This window comes from Perognathus longimembris, chromosome 17 (assembly GCF_023159225.1).
Source record: "Perognathus longimembris pacificus isolate PPM17 chromosome 17, ASM2315922v1, whole genome shotgun sequence".
Lineage (NCBI taxonomy): Eukaryota > Metazoa > Chordata > Mammalia > Rodentia > Heteromyidae > Perognathus > Perognathus longimembris.
The window spans coordinates 10,778,554-10,803,968 of record NC_063177.1 but is presented as its reverse complement, the minus strand read 5'-3'; the positions used below and the strand labels follow the sequence as shown (position 1 = coordinate 10,803,968).

Here is a 25,415-nt window from a genome sequence, read left to right as displayed (position 1 = left end):
TGTCATACATATATACATATATATGTCTCACATACATTTATATTTACAATCAGCTCAGGATGGATTTCTCTTTGGAAGGCACTAGTTTGTGAACTGGCTGATGGTTCCCAGCTTCATATTTAGAGTGTGCACTAATAGGGCAGGGAACCGTTTTTCTGCCAAGGGCTATTTGTATATTTATAACGTCATTCATGGGCCATACAAAATTACCAATACAGGCAAGGGGTAGTATATGTGCCCATCCTGTCATGTTCCATAATAATTTTGAGGGCATTATACGACCCACAAACCAGGTGTTTCCTTCCTCTCCTAAGGTAAGTTTTTTTTTTTTTTTTGGCCAGTCCTGGGCCGTGGACTCAGGGCCTGAGCACTGTCCCTGGCTTCTTCTCGCTCAAGGCTAGCACTCTGCCACGTGAGCCACAGCGCCGCTTCTGGCCGTTTTTTCTGTATATGTGGTGCTGGGGAATCGAACCTAGGGCCTCGTGTATCCGAGGCAGGCACTCTTGCCACTAGGCTATATCCCCAGCCCCTAAGGTAAGTTTTTGATCAAGATGGTTCTCTGAGATCAAGTATATCTTAAAAGCTGCTTACATCAGGAATATTAATTAGGCCGTTCTTAGCCCAAGAGTAGGGACTAAGATTCTTTCTGGTTGAGGTTTCTCCGGAGCACGACCAGAGCAGCCCCGACCGCAGCATCCACATCCTGCCCAAAGGACACGGGCAGTGAGAAAGCGCGCTGTACCTCCTGTTTCAGCACCTCGTTTCGGGACAGTGCACTACCACTCCCCAGTACTCGCTTCACACCCCACTCCTTAAGCTGCTGGAAGGGAAGCATGGAGTGAAGGTTCTGAACAATGCCTCTGCACAGGGCCCGAGTCACATGTCCCAAAGAGAGGTCAGAGGAGGAGATTCTAGTCACAGAGGCCAACTGGTCCGGCAGGTGCCGCTCCCCCAACACAGTTGGAGTTATGGTTAGGCAGGTATCTCTCTGCTGTGCAGCTGCCTGGATCATGCGCGAATACACAGAAGATTCTTCCACCTCCAAGCCTGTCAAAAACAGAGATGTTTGTGAGCTCCTGCAGCTTCTGCATGAGTAATGAGACTGTTTAGAGGGCCCAGCAGACAGAGAGAAATCTACTTACTGCTTCTCCTCACACTGTAGCTAAAAGCTTCCAGGCTCAGGAATTCACACAGTCTGCCCTGTGTCTCAGTCTGCCCAGTTGTCTCACTTGCAGTCCTAGCCTCAAATATCTATCGGCAGATGTCTGATAGTGTAGCAGTGCGACTTGACCCTAGCATGAGCACCAAACTGTCACACAGATGTGTGATTGCAGGTCCCAGTGGAGTCAAATGCACACAGTGGTTAATAAGCATCACCAAAGCTGGTACTGAAGCAACCAGCAGTACCCCACCAATCCCAGGATCCCAGGCTTATCTCAGTCCAGATCACCTTTATTTTGTGCATGGGACACCTGAGGGTGGGGGAGAAGTGATGTGTTGGCAGCCAATAGCTGATTCTCCGGCAGAGTCCTGGTCAGATTTTCTTCTTCTACATTATGTTAGCTCTGAATTCTAAAAAGCTGAAGTACATTAAATCAAAACCCCTTTGTACAACTACTTAAAGATAATAACATAATAATAAAGATTTAAATAATAAACGTAATAAGTGAAGTGGTTTGTTTCAATATACTTTGACCTTACAATCACTTTGAAGGCTAAGATGTCACAGTGGTAGAGTGCTTGCTGAGACTGCATAAGGGTTCCAATCTCTAGCATGGAAAAGAAAGAAGGAAGAGGAAGGAGAACAGGGAAGAGAAAGGAGAAAAAGAGGGAAAAGAAGAAGAAGAGAAGAAGGAAAAGGATAAAATCACTCTACCATTAAATGAAGAAAGCAAACCTGGCTTTGATACAAAGAAAGCTGTCCACACCAGGGCCTTATACTGGAGAGGCGATCACCTGAGCTTTAACAGCACTGTAATCCCCATCTATAGACAATGACAGAACGAGTGTGGGCTTCACAAGTTTTTAACTCTCCCAATTGATTCTGAAATGCAGCCAAGTTGGAGAGCCACTCACCTAGCTCAACCTCAGTGTGAATGAATCACTTATTAGGTCCCTCATGCAGCTTCTGACTCAGTTCCCAGCAGGGAACACAGAGCAAGTGGGTGCTGGTGCTGTTACCTGCCTGAGTAGTGCTTAGCTACATGCACAGATGTCAGAATCATCTGAAAAACATTCATAAAATGCCAATTTCATTCTCCACTTATCCCCAAGTTAAATAGTCAATATTTCTGTGGATGGATCCAGGATGTCAATATTGATGTTGTTGTTTTTAGTTATCTATAAGCAGTGTACAAAGGGGTTTAAATTCAACATGTCAGTTTATGCATATAGCTAGCTCATCTTGATCAATGTCAATATTATTTTAAATCTGGGCACCAGTGGCTCATGCCTGTAATCCTAGCTACTCAGGAGGCTGAGATCTGAGGGTCATGGTTCAAAGCTAGCCCAGGCAGAAAAGTCCCCATGAAACTCATACCTCTAATTAACCACCAGAAAACCAGAAGTGGCATTGTGGCTCAAGTTGTAGAGCACTAGCCTTGAACTGAAGAGCTCAGGGACAGCATCCAAAGTACAAGCCCCACCACCACCACCACCAACAACAACAACCACACACACACACACACACACACACACACATATCCCAGTTATTCCAGTGTGTGGCCAATGCTGAGAATCTTTAATCTAGAGTCATACTGTAACATTTCAATGTTATACAAACTCAACTTTATACACTCACGAATGGGAGAGAAAGTAGTTTTAATATTATAAGCAATCAGGCAAAACTTTGATCGGCAGGACTCCTCCTTAAATATGACAGGATGCATATAAAATGTATCTACTCCTCTAGGAATTCCACAAAAATAGCAATTTTCTGGTTTTTGTTTTTCTCCCTTTGTGGTACTGAGGTAGAATCCAGCGACATGCTTAGCATGTAAATCCACTGAGCTACGCTCTCAAAACCAATTTTTTTTTTCCTTTTGGTTTTGGTTGATATAGGCTCTCACTATGTAGCCCAGGCTAGCCTCAAATTTGCAATTCTCCTGCCTGGGATTACAGGTAGATGCCATCACATTCAACTTCAAGTGTCTTTTTTTTTTTTTTTTTTTTGGTCAGTTGTGGGGCTTGAACTCAGGACCTGGGTGCTGTCCCTGAGCTTCTTTGCTCAAGGCTAGCACTCTACTACTTCAAGCCATAGTGTCATTTCCAGTTTTCTGGTGGTTAATCGGAGATAAGAGTGTCATGGAGTTTCCTGCCTGGACTGGCTTCGAACCACAATCCTCAGATTTCAGCCTCCCGAGTAGCTAGGATTACAGGCTAGATTGAGCCACCAGTGCTTTTTTTTTTTTTTTAATTTTTTTTAATGACAAGAAGCAGGGACATAAGGAATGAGATATTTGGAAGATTCATAGACAGAGTAAAAACTGATATTTCCAGGGCTGGGAATATGGCCTAGTGGTAAAGTGCTCGCCTTGTATACATGAAGCCATGGGTTCGATTCCTCAGTACCACATATACAGAAAAAAGCCAGAAGTGGCGCTGTGGCTCAAGTGGTAGAGTGCTAGCCTTGAGCAAAATGAAGCCAGGGACAGTGCTCAGGCCCTGAGTCCAAGCCCCAGGACTGGCAACAAAAACAAAACAAATAAACAAAAACTGACATTTCCAGCCCAGGTGAGGAGACACCCTCTGTGTGTGAGGCTACAGTGGAAAGTGCTGACAAAAAGGAACCAATTCCTTCCTCTTCCACAAGGACTGGAGCTTGGGAGGCACAGTATGTTTTTCAGAAAGCAGAAATGTAACAGAGCTCGAGCCAAAAATCCATGGGCCCTTCTCCACATAATTGGCCAGAGCATCCCACTGGTCTCCACTTAGGAAGCCCTCATGCCAGAACATTCTTCTCAGCCCACATGTACAGAGCACACAAAGGTCCAGCCCTGGCACTAGCTTCAGATCCTCTACTGGCCTCTTTATTTCCCTCTCCCCAAGAGGGAACATGACCATATATATGGCTTTAAGAACACAGTACCAGTGCTTCACAGCCCTCTGTTTGATGCCTGGACTGCACCAGCCAGTGACTTTTAGATTTCTTGATATCAGCAATCTAGCTGCCAGACACTGCTCTAATTAAAATCCAGCTCTCAAAACAAAGTCTACTAGAGTTTCTAAAAAGCATATAGAGAAGATACATGTCAGGACCTAGACTAGGGTGAAAATGGTTGGAGTATTTTATTCTATAATCTTCCTATATTGTTGGGTTTTTAAAAATCATGTAGCTCAGCCAGGCACCTATAATCTTAACTATGCAGAAGGCTGAGATCTGAGGGTCACAGTACAAAGTCAGCACAGACAGGAAAGTCTATGAAACTTATCTCCAGCAAAAAACCAGAAGTAGAATTGTGCTCACTTGTGTGGTAAAATGACTGCCTTGAACAAAAATTCTAAGGAACAATTCCCAGGCCCTGAGTTCAAGCCCCAGTACTGGCATGCACATGTGCGCACGCACAGGCACACACACACACGCACACACACACACACACATCCCATGTAGTTCTGTAGTGGAGTGCTTATTTGACATGCCTAAGGCCCTGAGTACTATCCCCAGCATAAGAAATAAATGAAACATTCCCAACTCTTTCAGAGGTAAGAAAAGCAGTCCCACATAGACAGCTCCATGAGGATTATTAACACAGGCAATCCACTACACCAACATCTGAACAAAGGATTTGCCTAGTAATTCTGAACACCAGTTCTACAACTTGAAATGTTTTCCAGGTTCTTTCAATGAAGTACCTCTGAGAGAAATGGAGTACAGTTGCTGCTATCCTGATGTCCCCAGTCATCCTGAAAACACTGAGACCCATCTTGGCACCTGTCTGCCCACCCAGGAAGAACTTCCTACACTACTGCCTGTGCCTGCCCTTGTTTTCATGTTGATGTTGCACATTTCCTGCAGTTGCCTAATTGTGAGCCCTGCATCTGATGGCCATGATTTCCCTAGACCTAGACAGTGTAGCAAAAAAGGAGGTCACTTATGTGCAGAACAGAGAAAAATCCTCCCTGAGAATAAAAGAAGGTAGTAGAAAGCCTCAGAGTTTCCAAGGAGCCTTCAAAGAAGATGAAACAGGAACTGCAGTATTATATAATGTAATATTGCCAAATACCAGAGTCTTTTCACTCAGACATGTTGGAGCACTCTATTTTAGCTGTTTGTCATCATCAACAACAACAACACACAAAAAAAACAAGGGATGTAGGAGCTTTTTGGCAAAAGAAGTAAAACCATGGGTCAGAGGAAGTAGAGGAAGCTGTTGGAGTACTCCACAGCCAAGGTAAAGAGAAGGTGTCCACCACCTGCCATAAAGACAAGAGTATGGATTGGCAGTTCAGCCATGCGAGACTAAGAGGCCTCCACACCGCCTCCTAAAGCAGGAAGGAACATGCTGGGCCCACCTGGACCTAGGCACAGCATATTAAGCTATAAGACACTACCACATGGAAAGGACAAGCAGAGAACATATCACTGTGTGGGCCACACTTACCTAGATCAGCCATCCATTGCACAAGCATATGAACAAATGTGGCCAGCACATTGCCCCCATTGAGTGATGCTGCCACTCCCAGGTAAGTGTTCTCAAAGTATGGGAAGTAGGCAACTGGAGCTGTAGGGTCCGGAGTCTGTGCTGGCTGGAATCCAGAAGGCATGGAGGCTGCCAGCTGGACCGAGGTGCTGATGTTGAGAACTGTGGTCCAGAAAAAAAGCAGAGCTTAGGCCCACGAGGCTAACCTGGAGTCACAAGTCATAACAGAGCATGGGAGAGTGTGGTGGGTTTAAAATATATATCTATAATAAATTCTCTGCTATCCACTCCTTTCAAGAGATAAAGCCTGATTCCTCTGCCCCCAAGTATAGGCAATATTTAACATGCTTCTACAAGATAAAACAGGGCAGAAGCAGTATTGTATGGTTTCATGAATGATTGTGTTCAGGAGCCAAACTGAGTTTAATATCTAACTTTTCCAACTGCTGGAGTTCAGAAGCAACAGGAGCAAAAGCAAGTCTCAGAAAGTCTTTACTTTTGGCCACATCAAGCTCCTGTCATGACTATAAAACAGGAGCACCATGTCCCTGCCTGCCCTTTGGCTAAGAGGGCCAAGGACAGTGGAAAACCCGCATTGTCTATTGACAGGTCACAGCTGAGGCACACAGCAGCCCCAAACTGGAGCCCAAGAACCCACCACCACCAAGAGGAGGCACCTTGCGGTGGCTTGAATGTCTCCACCCAAATGCTGGTGGAGATTTAATCCCCCACTGTGAGTATTAAGAGAATCAGGTGGGCGCTTCATGGGTGATTCAGACCTTGTGGAACTGGATGGGTTAATGAGTAATGAAGGAATTGTCTTTATTATAAAAGAGAGCTCACTCTGGCTAGTTTTTTGTCACCCCCTGTGATGCCATCCACCATGCCATGACCCAGCAGGATGGTTCTCCCCATTTTTCTGGCCCTATTCAGGAAAAGTTTGCCAACCTTGTCCCAGACTGCTCCCTCCCCCTCCAGTGTGACTTTCCTCCCCTAAATATAGAAAATAGCCTGCAGTTCTAAACATCTCACATAACTTTCACTGACAAAAACACAGTAACAGCTCTAATCTACTCATCACTTTCTTTTCTCTATACTGGGGCTGGAACCAGGGCTTGTACATGCTAGGCAAGTGTTCTACCACTGAACTTCATTCCTAACCTAATCATCTTAATATCTTGGTCATCAAGTGTAGAAAATAGTCTTCAATAGAGCTATTTCCTTCACCTGGCTCAATAAGCACAGATGGTCAGCCCACAGGGGCAGAAACTTACCTGCTGGCCAACAAGCTCCCTAAGCAGAGGGATTCACCTGCATAGATGAGGGTGCTTTCCATTTTTATAGGTCAAAGGGTACTAAGGCTGCTAAACTACTTATGCCCCTCAGTACCTTGCTCAGGGATAGCACTCAGGAGACTTTAGTGTCTCAGGAGAGAACAAAAGCAAAACTTACCTGCATCTGTCTTTTGGCCCATGCAGGAATAGACGGAGGCCTGTAAATCACCCATGGCCACGCCCACCTGTGTCCCTTTGGGGATTTCAAACCACATATGGGAAGTGCTGCCAGCTGTACTCCCTGGCTCAGCAATGTCTGGGAGCAGGTGGAGGGGAAAACCAGAGGCTCTCAGTCTGCAAAACAAAAGCAGTCATCTGCATTTACCTGGTGGTTGGTATTCTGGATTTTGTTATTTCAAGGAAACTCAGTAAGAAAAAAATGTTATAGAGAAAGGAGAGTAGAACCCCTCCTTAGAATCCCCAGTATTCACTTTTTTCCTTTGGCTTCTTTTAAAACCATGAGTTTGTTCTTTATAGGTAGTGAACAAAAGCTTGGGATTCACCTTTGGTGGAGGGTACAGTTTAAACAGCAGCCATCAAAAAGGAGTAGAAGAGTTAGTTTCATGAGCACTCAGCATTCCATACCCCACCACCACCTCACATTTGAAGGAAACATAAAATCTCTGCAAAGGGAGGCACCACTGCTACAGTGTAGTTAGAGTTGGTTAGTCTGGGCAAGACAGAAGTCAAACCTGCCAACTTCCTGAACACCCACACATCCCTCTTTCAGGGTTAGTGAATACAGGAGCGCTATTTTATGAAACATGCTAAAAAAAATGTCCTTTACCTGAACTACCAGATGCTTTTTGCTTTATGTCAGAGCTCAGAATTTGGGCCCTGAAGGAAATGGACTTACAAGGCACTGGACTTCTGTACCTGAAAAGGCAAATAATTGCTTTAAAAGTACTTAAAAGGCATCCCTCCAACCTACTAGCTCTGCTTATCAGTCTTATTTTAAGTATATAAAACTCAGAGTGGCTCAAGTGGTAGAATGATAGTCAATGAGTGAAAGGATCAAATACCAGGTTCAAGTCCATCTCAGAAAAACATATATATGTGTGTATGTATATACGTGTATTTATACATATATATAACATGTAGGTTATACTTACACTTCCAAGTTCCAGCTTTGGCTCTGGGTGTTGAAATATCCCCAGCTGGCAGCATTTTGGTCAGACATCACAGGTCTTGGCAAGCCACACAGCATAGTAACCACATAGTCCTGAATGGTGCCAGCCACATCATAGGACTTCAGGAACTCTGGGCTGTTTTTCAGACCAAAAACATTCCAATGCTGTCTAATAGGAGTGGAAGTACATGATGTATCCAGCTATGAACAGTGGGACTAGACACTGGGCAGCTGGGAGTACCATCACAATTCTATACACTATGGTTCATGCACAGCTGGACCCTAAATAGAACTTCGCAGCCACTCCATGCAAAGCATGGAGAAGCACTATGCCTGGCAAGACAGCACATGCCCTCCCCGGCCCATTCTTTCCCCCTCTGAGTTATATCTGGATGACAGTAAAGAACCATCTGCAAAATGGAGCCATCCTAAACCAAAGCTAAGCTTTGTGACCACACCACCCAGAAGGTGAGGAGGGGCTAACTAGGTAAAGCTGTAGCCCCTGGAAATGATTCATACCTATTTTTCAAAAGCCAGAAGATGGTTGCACAGCCAAATCCCGTGGCCACACTGAGATGGGACCCCGGCTGGGGCAGAGAAGCCAGGAACTCACTGCTGCATCGGCCATCCTGCCAGGTGACCAGCTGGCTCACAGCTCTGGGCTCAAACACAGGGGCAGGCCCTCCTTCTATCCATTCACAGCCTGGAGGAAAGAAGATACAAAAAATGAGGAAGAGAGAACTAGGAGAATGGTTCGAGTGGTGGAGCTTCACTGGGTCCCGGGTTCAATCCATGGTAGAGGGGAAGGAAGGAGAAGCACCTGAGAGGTCACTGTCACGGTCCTGAAACCACTGTGCTTGTGAGTTTACAACACAGATCTATCTACCCTGTGACAATGCTTGACTCAGACTTGGTATTGAGATCAAGGTGACTTCCAGACTGTGGGCAAGTCATTTACTCCCTCCATATGCCCAATTTCTGTTTCATTTATTTATTTATTTTTGCCAGTACTGGGGCTTGAACTCGATCTAACACTGTTGTTAGCCTTTTTCTTCAAGGCCAGTGCCCTACCACTGGAGCCATGGCTCTAGTACAACATTTTTGCTGGTTAACTAAAGGTAGCATCTCTTGGTCTTTTCTCTCTGGGCTAGTTTTGAACCATGATCCTCCAAGTCTCAGCCTCCTAAGCCATTAGGATTGTGGATGTGTGCACCATCCTGCTCTTTTTATTCATTTGTTTGTGTGTGTGTGTGTGTGTGTGCCCGTGCATGCGTGTGTGCACACAAGGGCACATTCTGGTATGGGGCTTGAACTCAGGACTTGGGCACTGTCCCTTAGCTTTCTAACTCAAGGCTGGAAGTGAACTACTTGAGCTACTGTACCACTTCCAACTTTTTGATGGTAGATTGGAGATAATAGTCTCATATGCTTTACTGGCCAGGCTGGCTTTTGAACTGTGATCCTCAGATCTCAGCCTTGTGAGTGAGTAGCTACGAGCCATCAACACCCAGATTCTTATTCTTTTCTTTTCTTTTTGTCAGTCCTGGGGCTTGAACTCAGGCCTGAGCATTGCCCCTGGCTTCTTTTTGCTCAAGGCTAGCACTCTACCACTTGAGCCACAGCACCACTTCTGGCTTTTTCTATTATGTGGTGCTACAGAGTGGAACCCAGGGCTTCATGTATATGAGGTAAGCACTCTACCTCCCAGCCCTTATTCATTCTTAAATTATTATACTTTCCCCAACTCCTTAAAATATTTACAGTTTCAAGTCCCCATCTCCTCTATCCTTCTAAAACTCTCATCATGATAACATTATCTAGGCGTGGTTCTGTATGATTACCAACATATTTTCTTTTTTCCTTTGGTCTAACCTAAATGATCTCTTTTTTGGGGGGGAGGGGAGTGGCTGGAACTTGACTAGAGAGCTACATGATTGTTCAGTATGTGTCATGTGCTCTACTACTGAGCTATAACCCCATCCCCAAGCTAATGGATATTCAGGCATCAAACTTTACTTCATTGATCTTGTGTAACACCTCTGCAAATTCGCTGCTCTGATTTAAATATTTCATCCAAATTGTTTCCAGAATAAGCCATTCCATAACCAAGTGTCTGCAGGCCTAAAGGCCTCCAAATGCTTTTCATATTCTCATATTTGAGAACAGCTAGATCCACTGTAATATTCTAGTCTTAATGTTCTTTTTGTAATGCTTGAAAGCATTATTTATGGTAGATTTGCACAAATTCTTCACAATACTTCCCATTAGGAAGTATAGCACAATATCATGCCAGTGGTTCATGCATGTAATCCAAGCTACTTGAGAGACTAAAATACAGAGGATTGTGGTTCAAAGCCAGCCCAGGCAAAAAAGATAAGATTCCATCTTTAAAACAACTAAATATGAGGCTAGGAATATGGCCTAGTGACAAGAGTGCTTGCCTCGTATATATGAAGCCCTGGGTTCGATTCCCCAGCACCACATATATAGAAAATGGCCAGAAGTGGCACTGTGGCTCAAGTAACAGAGTGCTAGCCTTGAGCAAAAAGAAGCCAGGGACAGTGCTCAGGGCCTAAGTCCAAGGCCCAGGACTGGCAAAAAAAAATAAAAACTAAATATGTGACTCAGGTGGTAAAGTAATAGTAGAACAAGCAAGCTCAGCAAGTACAAAACCCTGAGTTCAAACCCCATACCAGAAACAAAAAGGGAGAGAAAATATCATTTTATATCATCTTTCCTTAATTATAGGCTGACCTTGGCAACTTGCATGACCAAGAGAATAAGGAAGAAGGAAGGCACATCCTGGAACATAGAAGGCTAATTTATAAGAAGTGTTATGGTCCTACTGTAGCCTCTCTGGGAGAAACCAGCCCCTAGGTAAAAAGACTAGATATTCTAAAGCTACAGTACCAGAGAACTACAGCAAGAGGCCTGGTACAGTTTTCCAGGTGAACCCGGCCTTATACCCATGGTATCACAGCCATTGAGCCCTCCTAACCTGTCTATCCACCAAATGGACAACTACTATCAGTGCCATTTAGAAGAATCAGCTGGTTGAGTCCTGCCCAGGCCTGATACAGTAAGATGCACTTATGTAAGTTACTAAGTGATGAGCAAAAAGACCTGAATAGCGTCCAGGCCCTGAGGCAGTACAAAAAAAAAACAAAAACATAATTTTCTGCATCCAAGCAGAGCCAAAGTACCAACTCAAAAAATAGAGAGGAATGAGCAATGGCCACCAGAGAGGAATGCCTACTGTAGGATCAGAGGTCCCAAACATACAGGCCTTCTTTACCTTGAGGCTCCTGCCCTTACAAGCCCAGGCCTGAAAGTATACTTCCCTTCCCCCACTGAGGAAATACATCTGGATGAGGATGGAATCCTATTTGAGTATACCACCCTTTCTTCTTACAAGAACTTAAGCACATTAAGGCCATTTGTGCTGCAAATTCAATTTTATATGCTAATTTAAAGCCCACTTCTTTATCTTGGAAGTCTGTGTTTGAAAGTAGAAATTCTGCAGGATGCCAGTGGCTCACACCTATAATCCTTGCTACTTAAGGAGGTTGAGGCCTGAGGATCACAGTTCAAAGCCAGCCCAGGCATGAAGGTCCATGAGATTCTTAAAGACAACTAACCAGCAAAAAGCCAGAAGTGGAGCTGTAGCTGAAATGTTAGAGAGCTGGCCTTGAGGGGGGTGGGGGGGAAGCTCAGGGACAGTGTTCAAGCTCCAAGACAGCACAAAAGAAAAAAAGCCGGGCTGGGAGTGTGGCCTAGTGGTAAAGTGCTCGCCTCATACACATGAAGCCCTGGGTTTGATTCCTCAGCACCACATATATAGAAAAAAGCCAGAAGTGGTGCTATGGCTCAAGTGGTAGAGTGCTAGCCTTGAGCAAAAAGAAGCCAGGGACAGTGCTCAGGCCCTGAGTCCAAGCCCCAGGACTGGCAAAAAACAGAACAACAAGTGAAGAACCTGAAGATCCGGTGCACCTCTATATTGTAGCTTGGCCCTGACCAGGCCCTGAAGCTTCCTGGAATAACTGCAGAACATGTCAATGTGAAGAGCCTGAACAAAATGCAGTCTAAAATAATAAAGGTAGCCAGAGAGACTTCATTTGACCAGAGGTCAGTTAAAGTTAGAATGCTTTAGCCATTGTGGCACAAAAAAAAAAAAAAATGTATTGAGGTGTGGCCAGTGTGTTGTGTTCCTGAAACATGGTTAATGTGTCCTCTCAAGCTAAGGATGATGTAGCCCTTAAGACCCAACCTAGATCAAGAGATAACAGGAAATATCTGAAGTTTCAGATGCCCCCTCAAGCTAAGAATGACTCGGGGGACACCCTTGTGACCCAACTCAGATAATTTGTCTATACCAATCATTTTGAACCCCATAAGCTAGCCAATCACCTTCACCAGGCCCATCCCCGCCATTGATTAGGCCAATCATTCTTTATTTTGTTTTTTTGTTTTTGTTTTGGCAGGTCCTGGGCCTTGGACTCAGGGCCTGAGCACTGTCCCTGGCTTCTTTTTGCTCAAGGCTAGCACTCTGTCACTTGAGCCACAGCGCCACTTCTGGCCATTTTCTATATATGTGGTGCTGAGGAATTGGACTTCATGTATAGGACGCAAGCACTCTAGCTGCTAGGCCATATTCCCAGCCAATCATTCTTAAGAATTATTTTATAACTTTCCCGCGGTGTGACATAATTTGCTGTGTGATGATGTGATGCATGGAATGTTCCCCCAAACCCTATAAAAAACCCTGCTAAATGAAGGGTTGGGGCTCTTGATTCAGATCCAGTGTGTCGGTGACAATCAAGAGCCCAGGCTCGAGCTTGCAATAAAGACTCTCATGTGATTACAGCGGCTTTCGGCTCCTTGATGGTTTTTGGGGACCCCAAAATCTGGGCATACAACAACAAAAAGCCATATTCTATGGGAGCATTTTATTTGTACCAGTACTGGGATTTGAATTCAGAGCCTGAGTGCTGTCTCTTAACTTTTTCACTCAGAGTTGGCACTCTACCATTTGAACAACATTTCTACTTTCAACTTTTTGGTGGTTAATTGGAGATAAGATTGCTACTGACTCTCCTGCCTGGATCTCATCCTCCTGAGTACCTAGGAGTACAGGCATGAGCCACTGGCACCCAGCTATTTTAAATTTTGAGTGTAACAAGTGGATGAATTCTCAATATAAAAATTTTAAGTATTATACAGAATCTGTTTGCCCAGCCCCAACAGTGTTGCATCCTTCTTTTTTTGTTTTGTTTTTGCCAGTCCTAGGGCTTGGCCTCAGGGCCTAAGCACTGTCCCTGACTCTTTTGGCTCAAGGCTAGCACTCTGCCACTTGAGCCACAGCGCCACTTCTGCCCTTTTCTATATATGTGGTGCTGAGGAATTGAACCCAGGGCTTCATGTATGTGAGGCAAGCACGCTACTACTAGGTCATATTCCCAGCCCAGTGTTGCAGCCTTCTGTCCTCTGTCAGTATTTGCTGGATTACTGGGCTTTACACATATTCTGTTGAATTATTGTATATCACTCCACAGCACGGGCCTGCCACTATCAATTTAATCCAGCCCCACAGGTAAATGTCACGTTTTCATTACAATAAACAAGGATGCAGTGAAGGAGCACCATAATGCCTCATGCACATACGCATTAATGTTCCTGGATTGATTTATAAGTACAATAACTCCTGAGTCATAATAGCTACCTTATTTTTAACAGACTAACCAAAGTAATCAAAACAGCTCTACTAATTTGCACTACCAGTATTAGCATTTTAAAAGACCAGTTTACACTCTTAGATAGCACCTGACATCCCCAAACCTTGACTTCTTATAATCCAATGGCTGGGAAACAATTTCTCCTTGTTTTCACCTGCACATCTCAAATTACCAATGACATGGATTTGATCATCATGTTTACTAGCTATTGAATTTTCTCTTTTAAGAACTGCTTGCTGCATATCTTTTGTCCATTTATCCTTTCTTTGTTATTGCTTATTTTGTACTAATATATGTTCTTCGCCTACTTCAGCAAATACTTTCTTCCAGCCTAATGCGCACCTCTTCGTTTACTTTAAGATCCCCATTTCCCTCCACTTTTACTGGGCCTGAAAACAGAATCTGAAACAGGTGTAACCACAGGCCTCTAAGAAGATACTAATCACTCCCTCTCCTCCAACTTGCTGGCCTGGGCCTTCACTGAAGCACTTAGCTCTCTGCTCAGGTTACAAGTGCCTAACTATATTAGCTATATTCAGGTTTCATCCATTCATTTTTATATCTCCCAGAGGGTACAACATGGAGCCTTATAAGTTGTAGGTACTGAAATCAAACTGAATTAAGGTTGCCATTAGAAGTAGTATAACTTGATTCCAAATGTGATTTCATACAACTCTACTAAGCAGGAGCCATCATCGCCAAATGATGGCTGTCCTTCTTCCCAGAAACAGAAAACAAAACAAGAAAGAAGCAGGCTGGCCCGATGAAATATTAAGCAGCTTTTTCCAGTGTTGTGGCTGATGGTTTGTGTGGTTGATACAGAATCCAGGAGATGGGCAGAAATGAAGGCACGTGACAAGACCACAATCATTAGATCTCTGCAGTCCTTTTTGGGAAGAGTTTTAGTATTAAAAGGACATTTATTCTCGTTAATGAATAATTAAGGAGTTTAAAAAGCTTTTACAATCTAAACTCTGGTGCTGTAATTGGCCTTCTGCTACTGCCACTGTTGGAGCCAAGCAGCTTCCAGAGTCTCAGCTGGCCTGACAACAGGAAGACATGGGAGTGGGAGGGAGACAGCTGCCTACGGTTTCCATAGTTAGCCAGCACCTTCCAGAGCAATGATTACATGATGCATCACTAGAAACCAGTCATACTGAGAGGCAGATCACTATTCCCTCAGCCCAGGGATTCTGACTCTCCAGGCAGAAAGGCATGAGTACAGTGTTCACATCCTCTTAACTATATCAGTCCAAATGTATATAAATACACACAAGGTCATATGCAGGTGTACACAAACATATTAGCTAAAATATGGTATATGCAGGGGAGGGTTTCAATGGTGTAACTCCTTTGAACTAACAGTTTAACAAAATGAAAAACTAGGAAACTGGAATGCATGTGTTAGGGGCAATGTAAGGTCAAGAGGAGAAGAAGCAGACAAATGGAGAGTGGAAGAGTAAGTGAATATAGTTATCATATTCAATGTAAATATGTTAAAATATAAAACAGGGGTTTTCCATTGAGAGGATGAGTAGGGAACAAAGAGGTGGGGGGGGGGTGCTGGGAATATGGCGTAGTGGTGAGAGTGCTTGCCTCCTATGCATGAAGCCCTAGGTTGGATTCCTCAGCACCACATATATAGAAAATGACCAGAGTGCACTGTGGCTCAAGTGGCAGAGTGCTAGCCTTGAGCAAAAAGAAGCCAGGCACAGTGTGTAGGCCCTGAGTCCAAGCCCCAGGACTGGCAAAAAAAAAAAAAGAGGCAGGAGATAACAATGAAAGGGGTGACACTGACCAAGATGCAGTGTATTTATAAACTGACATGTTGAATTGAAACTCCTTTGTATACTATCTAATGACAATATAAATAAATAACAAAGTGCCATCCATCCTCTGCTTCAAATACTTGTACTCAGCCAGATGTGTTGGTGGTTCACACTCACAGTCCTAACTGGATAGATATGACACAGCATCTAAAACAGTGTTTTGTTTTTTAAAGTCAACCAAACCCACACTCAAATGCTGATTTTATTGAAGCTAGTGATAAGTTTATAGTATTATTCTTCCTATTAAAAAAACCACCTGGGTATGGTAGCTCATGCCTATAATCCCAACCCTCAGGGAGCAGGAGTAGGAGTATTTTAAGTTCCAAGCCTGCCTGGACTATGAGACCATGTAAATAAACAAACAAATAAGCAGAAAGTAATTCCTATGACAACAAGGAGTTCATGGCTTTATATATAAAATTGAAAACAATATTGGGAAGTCTTTTCCTTCTCTGAGCCATTGGACCTCCTATAAAAGCTTGGTATTTGAAGGTACATAGACCTAAGTTACTATCTTATAACCCTAAAGACATTATTCTAACCTACTGAACTCCAACTTCTCATCTTCACATCATAAGGTGTTAGGAAAAATCGATGAGACCATGCAAGTAATTCCCTCAACATGGAAGTGTTCTTTGTTGTTCCATGTGAAGAATACTTTGTTGTTTTCTTAGCTTGGTCTTCTCCTGAAGACCAGACAGAAGAGGTCATTGTCACTGAACTGCTGGAGACCTTCATCAAATAACCCATTAAGTACAACTCCACCCTTAAAAGGGTTACTCCCCAATGGATGTGGTAATGTGGATCCAGATACATTATGCTCATAAGCTGACTTATAGAATTGAAACCTCTATGTATAACTATATAATAATAATAGTAATAATAATAATAACAAGGGATTACTACCTGGAACTGAAAAGTCATAAATCCTTGTGATTATATGAAGAAAGAAGAACTTATTCCAAAGAGTTTCCTCTGGATCTTGACAACTCATAGTTACAGCTAACCTCTTGTTCTGTGACAGTGGTACTATGAAGAAAAAGTATAGAAATTTCACTTCCCTGTATTATACAGAAGAACCAGAAAAGCCTCCCTTATTCCTCTGCCTGTTCATGGATAATGTGTTGGTCCCATTGTGAATGGACAGTTCACTTCTTTATTACACATTTGAACCAAAAAAATGTACCCAAAAGTTAAGGAGCCACCATGTTACTTCACTCTAAAGAGCCAAAGCGCTATCCTCATGTGTCATAACAACACTGCTCAGAGAGCCCCTGTTCTCAGTCTGTTACTGTCAGCAGCATGTGATCATCCTAAAGCCCCACATACCTTGGCCTGTCTTCCAAAACACTACACCATGCATCTGTCCAGATACTCCAATGGCCCCAACTCTCTGGAGCTGATGCTGGGGAAGGGCAGCAAGGCACTCATTTAGGGCCTGGATGATTCTACTCACATCCTGCTCCTGCCCCTGGAAAAAGAACAAGATAAAGTGGGCATGGGCAGATAAATATGCACACAGAGGAGGACAGGCCTTGGGAAATTTCCTAGAGGGTAGATTGCCCTGCTTGTTGAATCAGGGTCACAAAAATAAAAATTGAAAAGGGGAGAGTAGAGGAGAAGAGAAAGACAGAGAGAAGGAAAGAGAAAAAAAGGTGGGGGGAAGGGAGGAGTGAGAGAGGGGGAAGAAGGGAGAGAGAAGAGGGGGGAGGGGGGAGAAGGGAAAGAGGGAGGGAAGGGAGGGAAGGAGGGAGAGGGGGAGAGAGAGAGAGAGCAAGAGCAAGAGCAAGAGGACCAATTCCAATCAAGCAGTGCATCTAAATGTGGGAATCAGACTGGACTCTAAAAACAGGCAATGATGAGATAAAAACTGAAGAAATCCAGGCTCTATGACCTCCTCATTCTTAAAATAGTAAATCCCTAGGGCTGGGAATATGGCCTAGTTATAAAGTGATCACCTTGTATACATGAAGCCTTGGGTTCGATTCCTCAGCACCACATACATAGAAAAAGCCAGAAATGGTGCTGTGGCTCAAGAGGTAGAGCGCTAGCTTTGAGCAAAAAGAAGCCAGAGACAGTGCTCAGGCCCTGAGTTCAAGCCCCAGGACTGGCAAAAAAAAAAAAATTTAAGTCCCTATTAGAAACTTTGCACCCCGTTGCAGGAAGGCCTACAACTAGACCTCACCCTGAAGTGCTTTAGTCCTTTGAGCCTTTCTTAGCAACATCTTCCTATGGTGGGGCTCAGAGAATAATATCCCCAAATATGGTAATTTTTTGTATGCAGAGTGATTTGATCTAAAGGAAATTAAAAGCCTTCAAAGCTGGGCACCATAGCTCAGGCCTGTAATCCTAGCTACTAAGAAGGTTAATATCTGAGGATCACAGTTCAAAGCCAGCCTGGACAGGAAAGTATGCAAGATTCTTATCTCCAATTAATTACCAAAAAAGACTGAAGTAGAACTGTGGCTTAAGTGGTAGAGTGCTGGCCTTGAACAAAGAAGCTCAGGAACAGAGCTAGGCCCTCAGTTCAAGCCCCAAGACCAACAAGTAAAATAAAAATAGGTTCAAAAATCAAGTTCCCTCTTAACTCTATACATTTCAGTAAGCTAAAAAGTCTATCAGAATCAGTTTGACAATAAAAATTTAAAAATAAATAAATAAAAAGTCTATCAGAGGAGGGGCTGGGAATATGGCCTAGTGGTAAAGTGCTTGCCTCGTATACATGAAGCCCTGGGTTTGATTCCTCAGCATCACATATATAGAAAAAAGCCGGAAGTGGCGCTGTGGCTCAAGAGGTAGAATTCTGGCCTTAAGCAAAAAGAAGTCAGAGACAGTGCTCAGGCCTTGAGTCCAAGCCCCAGGACTGGCAACAAAAATAAAACAAATAAACAAAAAAAGTCTATCAGAGGACTGGGAATGTGACTTAGTGGTAGAGTGCTTGCCTAGCATACATGAAGCCCTGGTTCAATTCCTCAGTACCACATAAACAGAAAAAGCTGAAAGTGGCATTGTGGCTCAAGTGGTAGAGTGCTAGCCTTGAGCAAAAGAAGCTCAAGGACAGTGCCCAGGGCCTGAGTTCAAGCCTCAGGACTGGAAAAAAAAAAAAAAAAGCCATTAGAAAATATTCACCTGGGAATACAAGACCATTTTTTTTCCTTGTGAATAACTAAATTTCCAAGTAGAAAAATCAGAAATTGAATATATATGCATAGTAAAAGAATCATATCTGTACCATTGATATTTATAATTAAGTCATGGAAGTACTGACTATTTTAAGGCAGTTTACATATGTAAGTAACTGTTCCATTTATAAAAATATTTGAAGCACATAAAAACATTTCTTAAGTTTCCTTAGCACATATTTATTTATTTTTATTTATTTATTTATTTTTTTTGGCCAGTCCTGGGCCTTGGACTCAGGGGCTGAGCACTGTCTCTGGCTTCCTTTTGTTCAAGGCTAGCACTCTGCCACTTGAGCCACAGCACCACTTCTGGCCATTTTCTGTATATGTGGTGCTGGGGAATCGAACCCAGGGCTTCATGTATACGAGGCGGGCACTCTTGCCACTAGGCCATATCCCCAGCCCCTTAGCATATATTTATTTGTCTTGTAAAACTTAAGTTCTGGGGCCAGGATGAAGCTCAGTGGTAGAGTGCTTGTCTAACATTCTAAAGACCCCAGGTTCTATCCTCAAAACAACAACAAAAAGAGCACTACACTTCAGTATTCTGAAAATATTTAAGTCAGACAATTTGTGAAAATAAAAGGAAAAATCATAATGAAAACAACACAGCAAGTTCTTCTAAATAGTCAATAGGCCATTAGGGAACAGGCCTTAGGCATAACAGTTGCCTTAAGTAACTGGTGGACAATGCCCTTTTGTGTAGGTGGGTGTGTGCTGGTACTTGGACTTGAGTTCAGGGCCTGGGTGCTGTCCCTGAGCTTTTTTGCACAAGGCTGGCACTCTGCCACTTGGGCCATGACTCCACTTCTGGCTTTTGGCGGTTAACTGGAGATTAAAAAGTCCCACAGACTTTCCAGATCAGGCTGGCTTCAAACCTCTATCCTCAAGATCTCAGCCTACTGTATAGCTTAGATTACAGATGTGCGCCACCAGTGCCTGGCTAAATTGTCCTTTTAACTGTGGGTTCTAGAGCAGACAGTTCCAGGAGCCTGGAAACATACATCCAGACTACTAGACTCTTGGTATACAAACTTTTTTTTTTTTTACTAAATATATACATTGTTTGTTTTCTATTGAATACTTGTTCTTTCTCAATTGCAACAGAAATTCCCCACAATATTACTATTTATTGCTTTGTATTACTTGCCCTCTGGAACTCCTCCTTCCCTATCTTCTTTGGAAAGGTGATTCAGATCTAGCAGAACCTGTGCCTCCCAAACTGCAATCCCAGTTTGAGTTTGAACTGACAACGTGCAAGTACCTATGCAAGAAAACAGATTAAATGTATAACTGCTGTTTAAAATATCTAAGGAAGGAGGCAGCATTGTACTCAAAGGCAGAGCACTTGTCTACTCTGGGTTTGATCCCTGGTACTACAAAAGCATAAAATAAAAAGTATCAAGACTTTTTCTTTTGTCATATTGGGGTCTTGGGAATCAAATCCATGAAGTCAAGCATGCTAGGCAAGAGCTCTCTACTACAAGTTATACACTCAGCATTTCTCTTTTTTTAGTTTTTATTTTGCTTTGGATTTTGTTGTTAGGTTTCTTATTCTTTTTAATGCTATTTATTAATAGAACAATCTTTATAAACTCAATTTAAAAACTTAAGTAGGAGCTGGGGTTCTACTAATTTTCATTTTGTCCAAAATAGGCATAAAACATAATAATCACCTCAAAGTACAAAACAAACTAACCAGAGGGATTGATGGAAAACTCAGAGACCAATAAGAAATACACAGCTCTCAACAAATGCTGATTCTATGGGGAAGGAAGAAGGCGTGTGGCCTGGAAGTACATGCAAACACTGAGCCCCAAGGCCCCTGGTTCCCTCCAGGGAGTGCAGCTTTCCTCTTCAGAAGCAAACCTGCCTGCTTTTACAGAGCATTCTCCTCTGCTTTGAAGGAGTATGAAAGAAGGAACACAGAGGACAGTCATGTGTGGGAGCAGAGAGAACAGCATTTCTAGAGGAGGCAGCCCCACCTCAAGACAAGGATCCTTTATATAAGGGAAGGACAACAGCAGGTGTTCAGGAGTTGTCCTGAACAACAGCAGTCAAAACAAACAAGCACAGAGGAGGCATCAGGCCACACAGGGTTCCCAAAGACAAGACTGATGAGTGCACCTCCACCATCCCATACAGCAGTCATCAGCCATAGACAGCTCGGAATTGGGTGGTATAAGCATAAAACACACACAAGTTTAGAGTTTATATGAAAAAAAAAGGATGCTAAGTGTCTCATTAATAAATTTCCATAAGTCTATTGGTGACTACATGTCAAAATGATAATATATTGCATATACTGAATAATTATATAAAATATGATAAAAATTAATTTCAACTGTTTCCTTTTACTTTTTTTTTTCCCCTGGGGCTTGGACTCAGGGCCTGAGCACTGTCCCTGGCTTCTTTTTGCTCAAGGCTAGTACTCTACCACCTGAGCCACAGCGCCTCTTCTGGCTGTTTTCTATATAGATGGTGCTGGGGAATCAAACCCAGAGCTTCATGTACAGGAGGCAAGCACTCTTGCCACTAGGCCATATTCCCAGCCTCCTTTTACTTTTTTTTCTTAGTACTAGAATTTGAACTCATGGCCTCACACTTGCTAGGCAAGTACTTGACTACTTCACCGATATCTCCAGAGTTTTCTTGCTTTTAGTTTTGGGTGGTGGTGTTTTTAGGTTGGGGGAGGAGGTTCTTGTTTTGTCATGCTTTTGTCCAGTCTGGCTTCAGACCTCAGCACTCCCACCTCTGCCTCCCATGCAGCTGGGATTACAGGTATATGCCGCCACGCCTGACTTCCTTTTACTTAAATGTGACGACTCAAAAAACTGCACAAATGGCTCCCATTTGTGTCTTGCATTTGTATTAGAAGGTACTAATTTAAACAGTATTCACATGGACAGCAGATCATACCACATCTCAGAACAGAGCAGCCATTGTTTAAAAGGCGCCCAAGAGTGGTAAGTTATGAGGATGAAAAGGGAAACAGGAAAGATAGGAATGAAATAAGGAGGTACCAAAAGGCAGTTAGTTCCAGTTTGAGCAGTATGATCAGAGGAACAAAAAGTGCACATACCCACAGTACCACAGGACAGCTGTTACTATTATTTCTTGGTTCCGAATATCAGCCTATATCCAGATCAAACCCTAGAATTTTAGACTTGAAGAAATACTTAGAGGGCTGGGGATATGGCCTAGTGGCAAGAGTGCCTGCCTCATATACATGAGGCCCTGGGTTCGATTCCCCAGCACCACATATACAGAAAATGGCCAGAAGTGGCGCTGTGGCTCAAGCGGCAGAGTGCTAGCCTTGAGCAAAAAGAAGCCAGGGACAGTGCTCAGGCCCAGAGTCTAAGCCCAAGGACTGGCCAAAAAAAGAAAAAAGAAAAAAAAAATACTTAGAAACTCACACCCACTCATTCCTATACCCTTTTGTTTATAACTAAGGAGATCAAAACCCAGAAGACAAATAGCTGAGACAGGGTCAGTGAGTTTCCTTTATATTTTGTAGTTTAGCCAAGTGTAATGACACACAATGTGATGGAGGTCCTCATTTAAGGTGACATTCAGACAGAAACACCAAGATCCAGGTGAAACATAGATGAACCTAGTGCTCAGAAACAAGCATGTGAAATGAGGGAGTCAAGCCTGAGAAACGGACCAGATAGAATTCAGATATGAAAAAGAATGTAGGCCGTCCCCACAGCCTCAAAATTTTAAACTGTGGTCTAAAGAAGGAATAAAATCCCCACTGGCCCTATGCAAGCCTGCCCCTATGTCTATACTGGTGCAGAAGTAGCAGCAGCAACAACAGTAGTGCTATCTATGCTCCTTTTAGCTAGATGCTCATCATGTCTCTCTCCTCATAAAACTTTGTTCATCCTATTCTCCTGTCTTGGTCAATTATTCTTACCAACCCATAGACCATAGCTCTAAATACCCAGGAAACAGTTTTGATCCCAATGTTCCATAGACTGAGGCAGGATCCAGCCTAGGTTATATAACAGGACCTTGCCCTGCATAAAGGAGGGGGTAGAGGCGGAGGGGGAGTCAACAAAGAAATACAAGAAAAATGATATATTTTAAATTTCAAATACCTACAAACCTAATCATCTATCTCTGCCAAGTTTAGCCTTGGTATACACAGTACTAATGATGAGTGAAAAGGATGAGCAGGTATGAAGAAAGAGCTTAGCCATCAAGTCTTCCTATAGATAAGTATTTCCACCTGGGGTTGATTTAGTTCTTAGGGGCTATTTCACAATGAAGACATATTTTTGGTTGTCACATCTGGAAGGGGGAAATGTCACTAGCACTTAGTGAGCTGAGACTGGGGTTACTGCTAAACAACCTACACAAGACAGAACTCACACCAAATGTCAACAGCCCAAAACGTCAACAGTGCCAACGTTGAGAAACCTGACATAGATGAAATCACAGCAATGTTGTTTGTCATAAGTGATAGATATAAAGAGGCGGCAGATAATTACTGCGACTACCCCCAGGCCTTCATTGGGCAGGTGTGACATGCTGGGTGTACCTGTAAGCAGCTAACAGCCTGCCCAACACTGATGGAAGGTAAATTCGTTTGTAAGAAGTAGCTGTGAACCAGATGCCAGTGGCTTACGCCTATATTTCTAGTCAGGATCTGAGAATCATAGTTCAAATTAAATTCCAGAAAGATGGAGATGGAACTGTGGCTCAAGTGGCAAAGCAACAGCCTTGAGTAGGAAAGACTCAGGGACAGCACCCTGGGCCTGAATTCAAGCCCAAAGACTATCCCCACCCCCACCCCAAAAAGTGCCCCTGGACTGGGGTATGTAACTCCACCACAGAGCAAATGGGAAAGCACTTGCCTAGCACACAAGGACTGAACCCTAGAAATGGGAGAGAAGGGGAGGGAAAGAGGGAGGGAGGGAGAGATCTTAAGAGAAAGGGCAATCCAATACATGTAATCCTAATACAGCTCCTCACCTCCACAAGGGCAGAGTCAACTTTGCCTCCATTTCATAGTCCCTGAAGTGAAATAATCACTCTAAAATACCAAGGCCCCAACCAAAGTACTTTTAAAAAGCCTTTATCAAAATGCAAAGTTTTCTTCGAATCTTTATCCTCTGAAATGTTTCCCAGAAAGATGGATTCTGAACCCTAAAGAACGAGTCCACATATGTGGAATGAGCTTAGGAAAAACAAATCTCTTGGAGGCGGGGCTTGGCCCAGAAAATGCCAATTTGTGGCTAGAAGAGGTCTTAGAGGTCACCTATTTCAACTCAGAGAACAAGCTGAGGCCCAAAAAATAACCAAAGGTTACACAAAGCTCCCTGGCATTCATTTCTTTTTCTTTTTCTCTTTTGCCAGTCCTGGGGCTTGGGACTCAGGGCATGAGCACTGTCTCTTGCTTCTTTTTGCTCAAGGCTAGCACTCTACCTCTTGAGCCACAGCACCACTTCTGGCTTTTTCTATATATGTGGTGCTGAGGAATCGAACCCAGGGCTTCATACATGCTAGGCAAACACACTACCACTAAGCCACATTCCCAGCCCCCCTGGCATTCATTTCTATCATTAATTGGCTGTACAGTTACCCTTTTCAGGGACCCCATTTGAGAGGACTGACATCCTTTCTAAACCCATCCACATCTCTCAACAGAACCCATTGTCCTGACATTCTTTTGGGGGACTTCACAAGTCACTGGTTGTAATGCATAACTGTCAATCTGATTCTTAAATAAATCGGCATTTTAATCCACTTATCTCTGTGTCTTCCTGTCATATCTTAAGTCTTTTCTCCAGGGAATCTGTCTTTGGGGTGGCAGACTTTGGCTAACCAAGTAAGTGTGACAGTTCTAAGGAATGAGAGGAGCCTGTTAGGGCTGATTCTGCATCTGATTTGCTAAAGATAACTCAGGGAAGAAACTGACTCCTGAACTGAAGGGCACAGGGCAGACAAGAGCTACAGAGTACAGCCAGTTAAGAAGGGAGGCCTGATTCCTCGAAGGTCAGGGTAGAGACGGTTGAGCGGCCGGAGAGCAGGAAGTCCGTTGATCACAGGTGGCAAAGCTCCCGGGACAAGATCTTAGGCTAGGGGCAGAGCTGCGGTGGGCAGCCAGCCCCGGGAGGAGATGGCGCAGGCGGTGGGAGGGCAGACAGGCCAGCGCAGACGGGGAGACATCGCGGCGGGAGAGGGTAGCAGAAAGGCCTCCCGGAGGAGGGTGTCGAGGGGCTCCGGGGCGGCGGCTCGGGACACAGCCTCACCTGGGACCCGGCAGCCACGCTCTGGGCCTCCGCCCGCGCTGCCCGGGCGCAACTCGCCAGGACCAGGAACCCAGATGGGTGGCCGGGTGCAGCCTCCAAAAGGGCTGCCTTCACAGAGGTGGTGCCCAGGTCGAGGCCGAGAGTGACGGGCCGCACGGCCATGGCGGTGGGAACACGGGCAGCCCGGGAACAAGCGGCGGCACAGGTACCTTCACCCCGCAGCAAGGAGCGGCGAGGCGCTGCCTGACTTCTCTCAGCCACACTCAATATGGCGGTTTCTCGCCTTCCCATTGGTCGAGCGAAGAGGACG

At 43.9% G+C, this 25,415-nt stretch overlaps 1 protein-coding gene across 4 annotated transcripts; it reads right to left on the bottom strand.

Annotated features, from left to right (window-relative positions):
* Positions 1-526: 526 nt before the first annotated feature.
* Positions 527-25,349, bottom strand: Shpk (sedoheptulokinase). Of its 4 annotated transcripts, none has more exons than XM_048366989.1 (7): positions 25,106-25,349; positions 16,993-17,134; positions 8,622-8,805; positions 8,086-8,271; positions 7,092-7,267; positions 5,601-5,801; positions 527-1,047 (listed from the first exon to the last, which is right to left on the bottom strand). In XM_048366989.1, exons 1-7 carry the CDS (start codon positions 25,265-25,267, stop codon positions 635-637), a joined length of 1,464 nt encoding a protein of 487 aa, XP_048222946.1. In that variant the 5' UTR covers positions 25,268-25,349; the 3' UTR covers positions 527-634. The 4 variants fall into 4 exon arrangements, with proteins under 4 accessions (XP_048222946.1, XP_048222947.1, XP_048222948.1 ...); XM_048366990.1 differs by having other exon boundaries at positions 8,086-8,238; positions 16,993-17,137; positions 25,103-25,348; XM_048366991.1 differs by having other exon boundaries at positions 8,086-8,238; positions 25,106-25,347.
* Between the last annotated feature and the right edge of the window lie 66 nt (positions 25,350-25,415).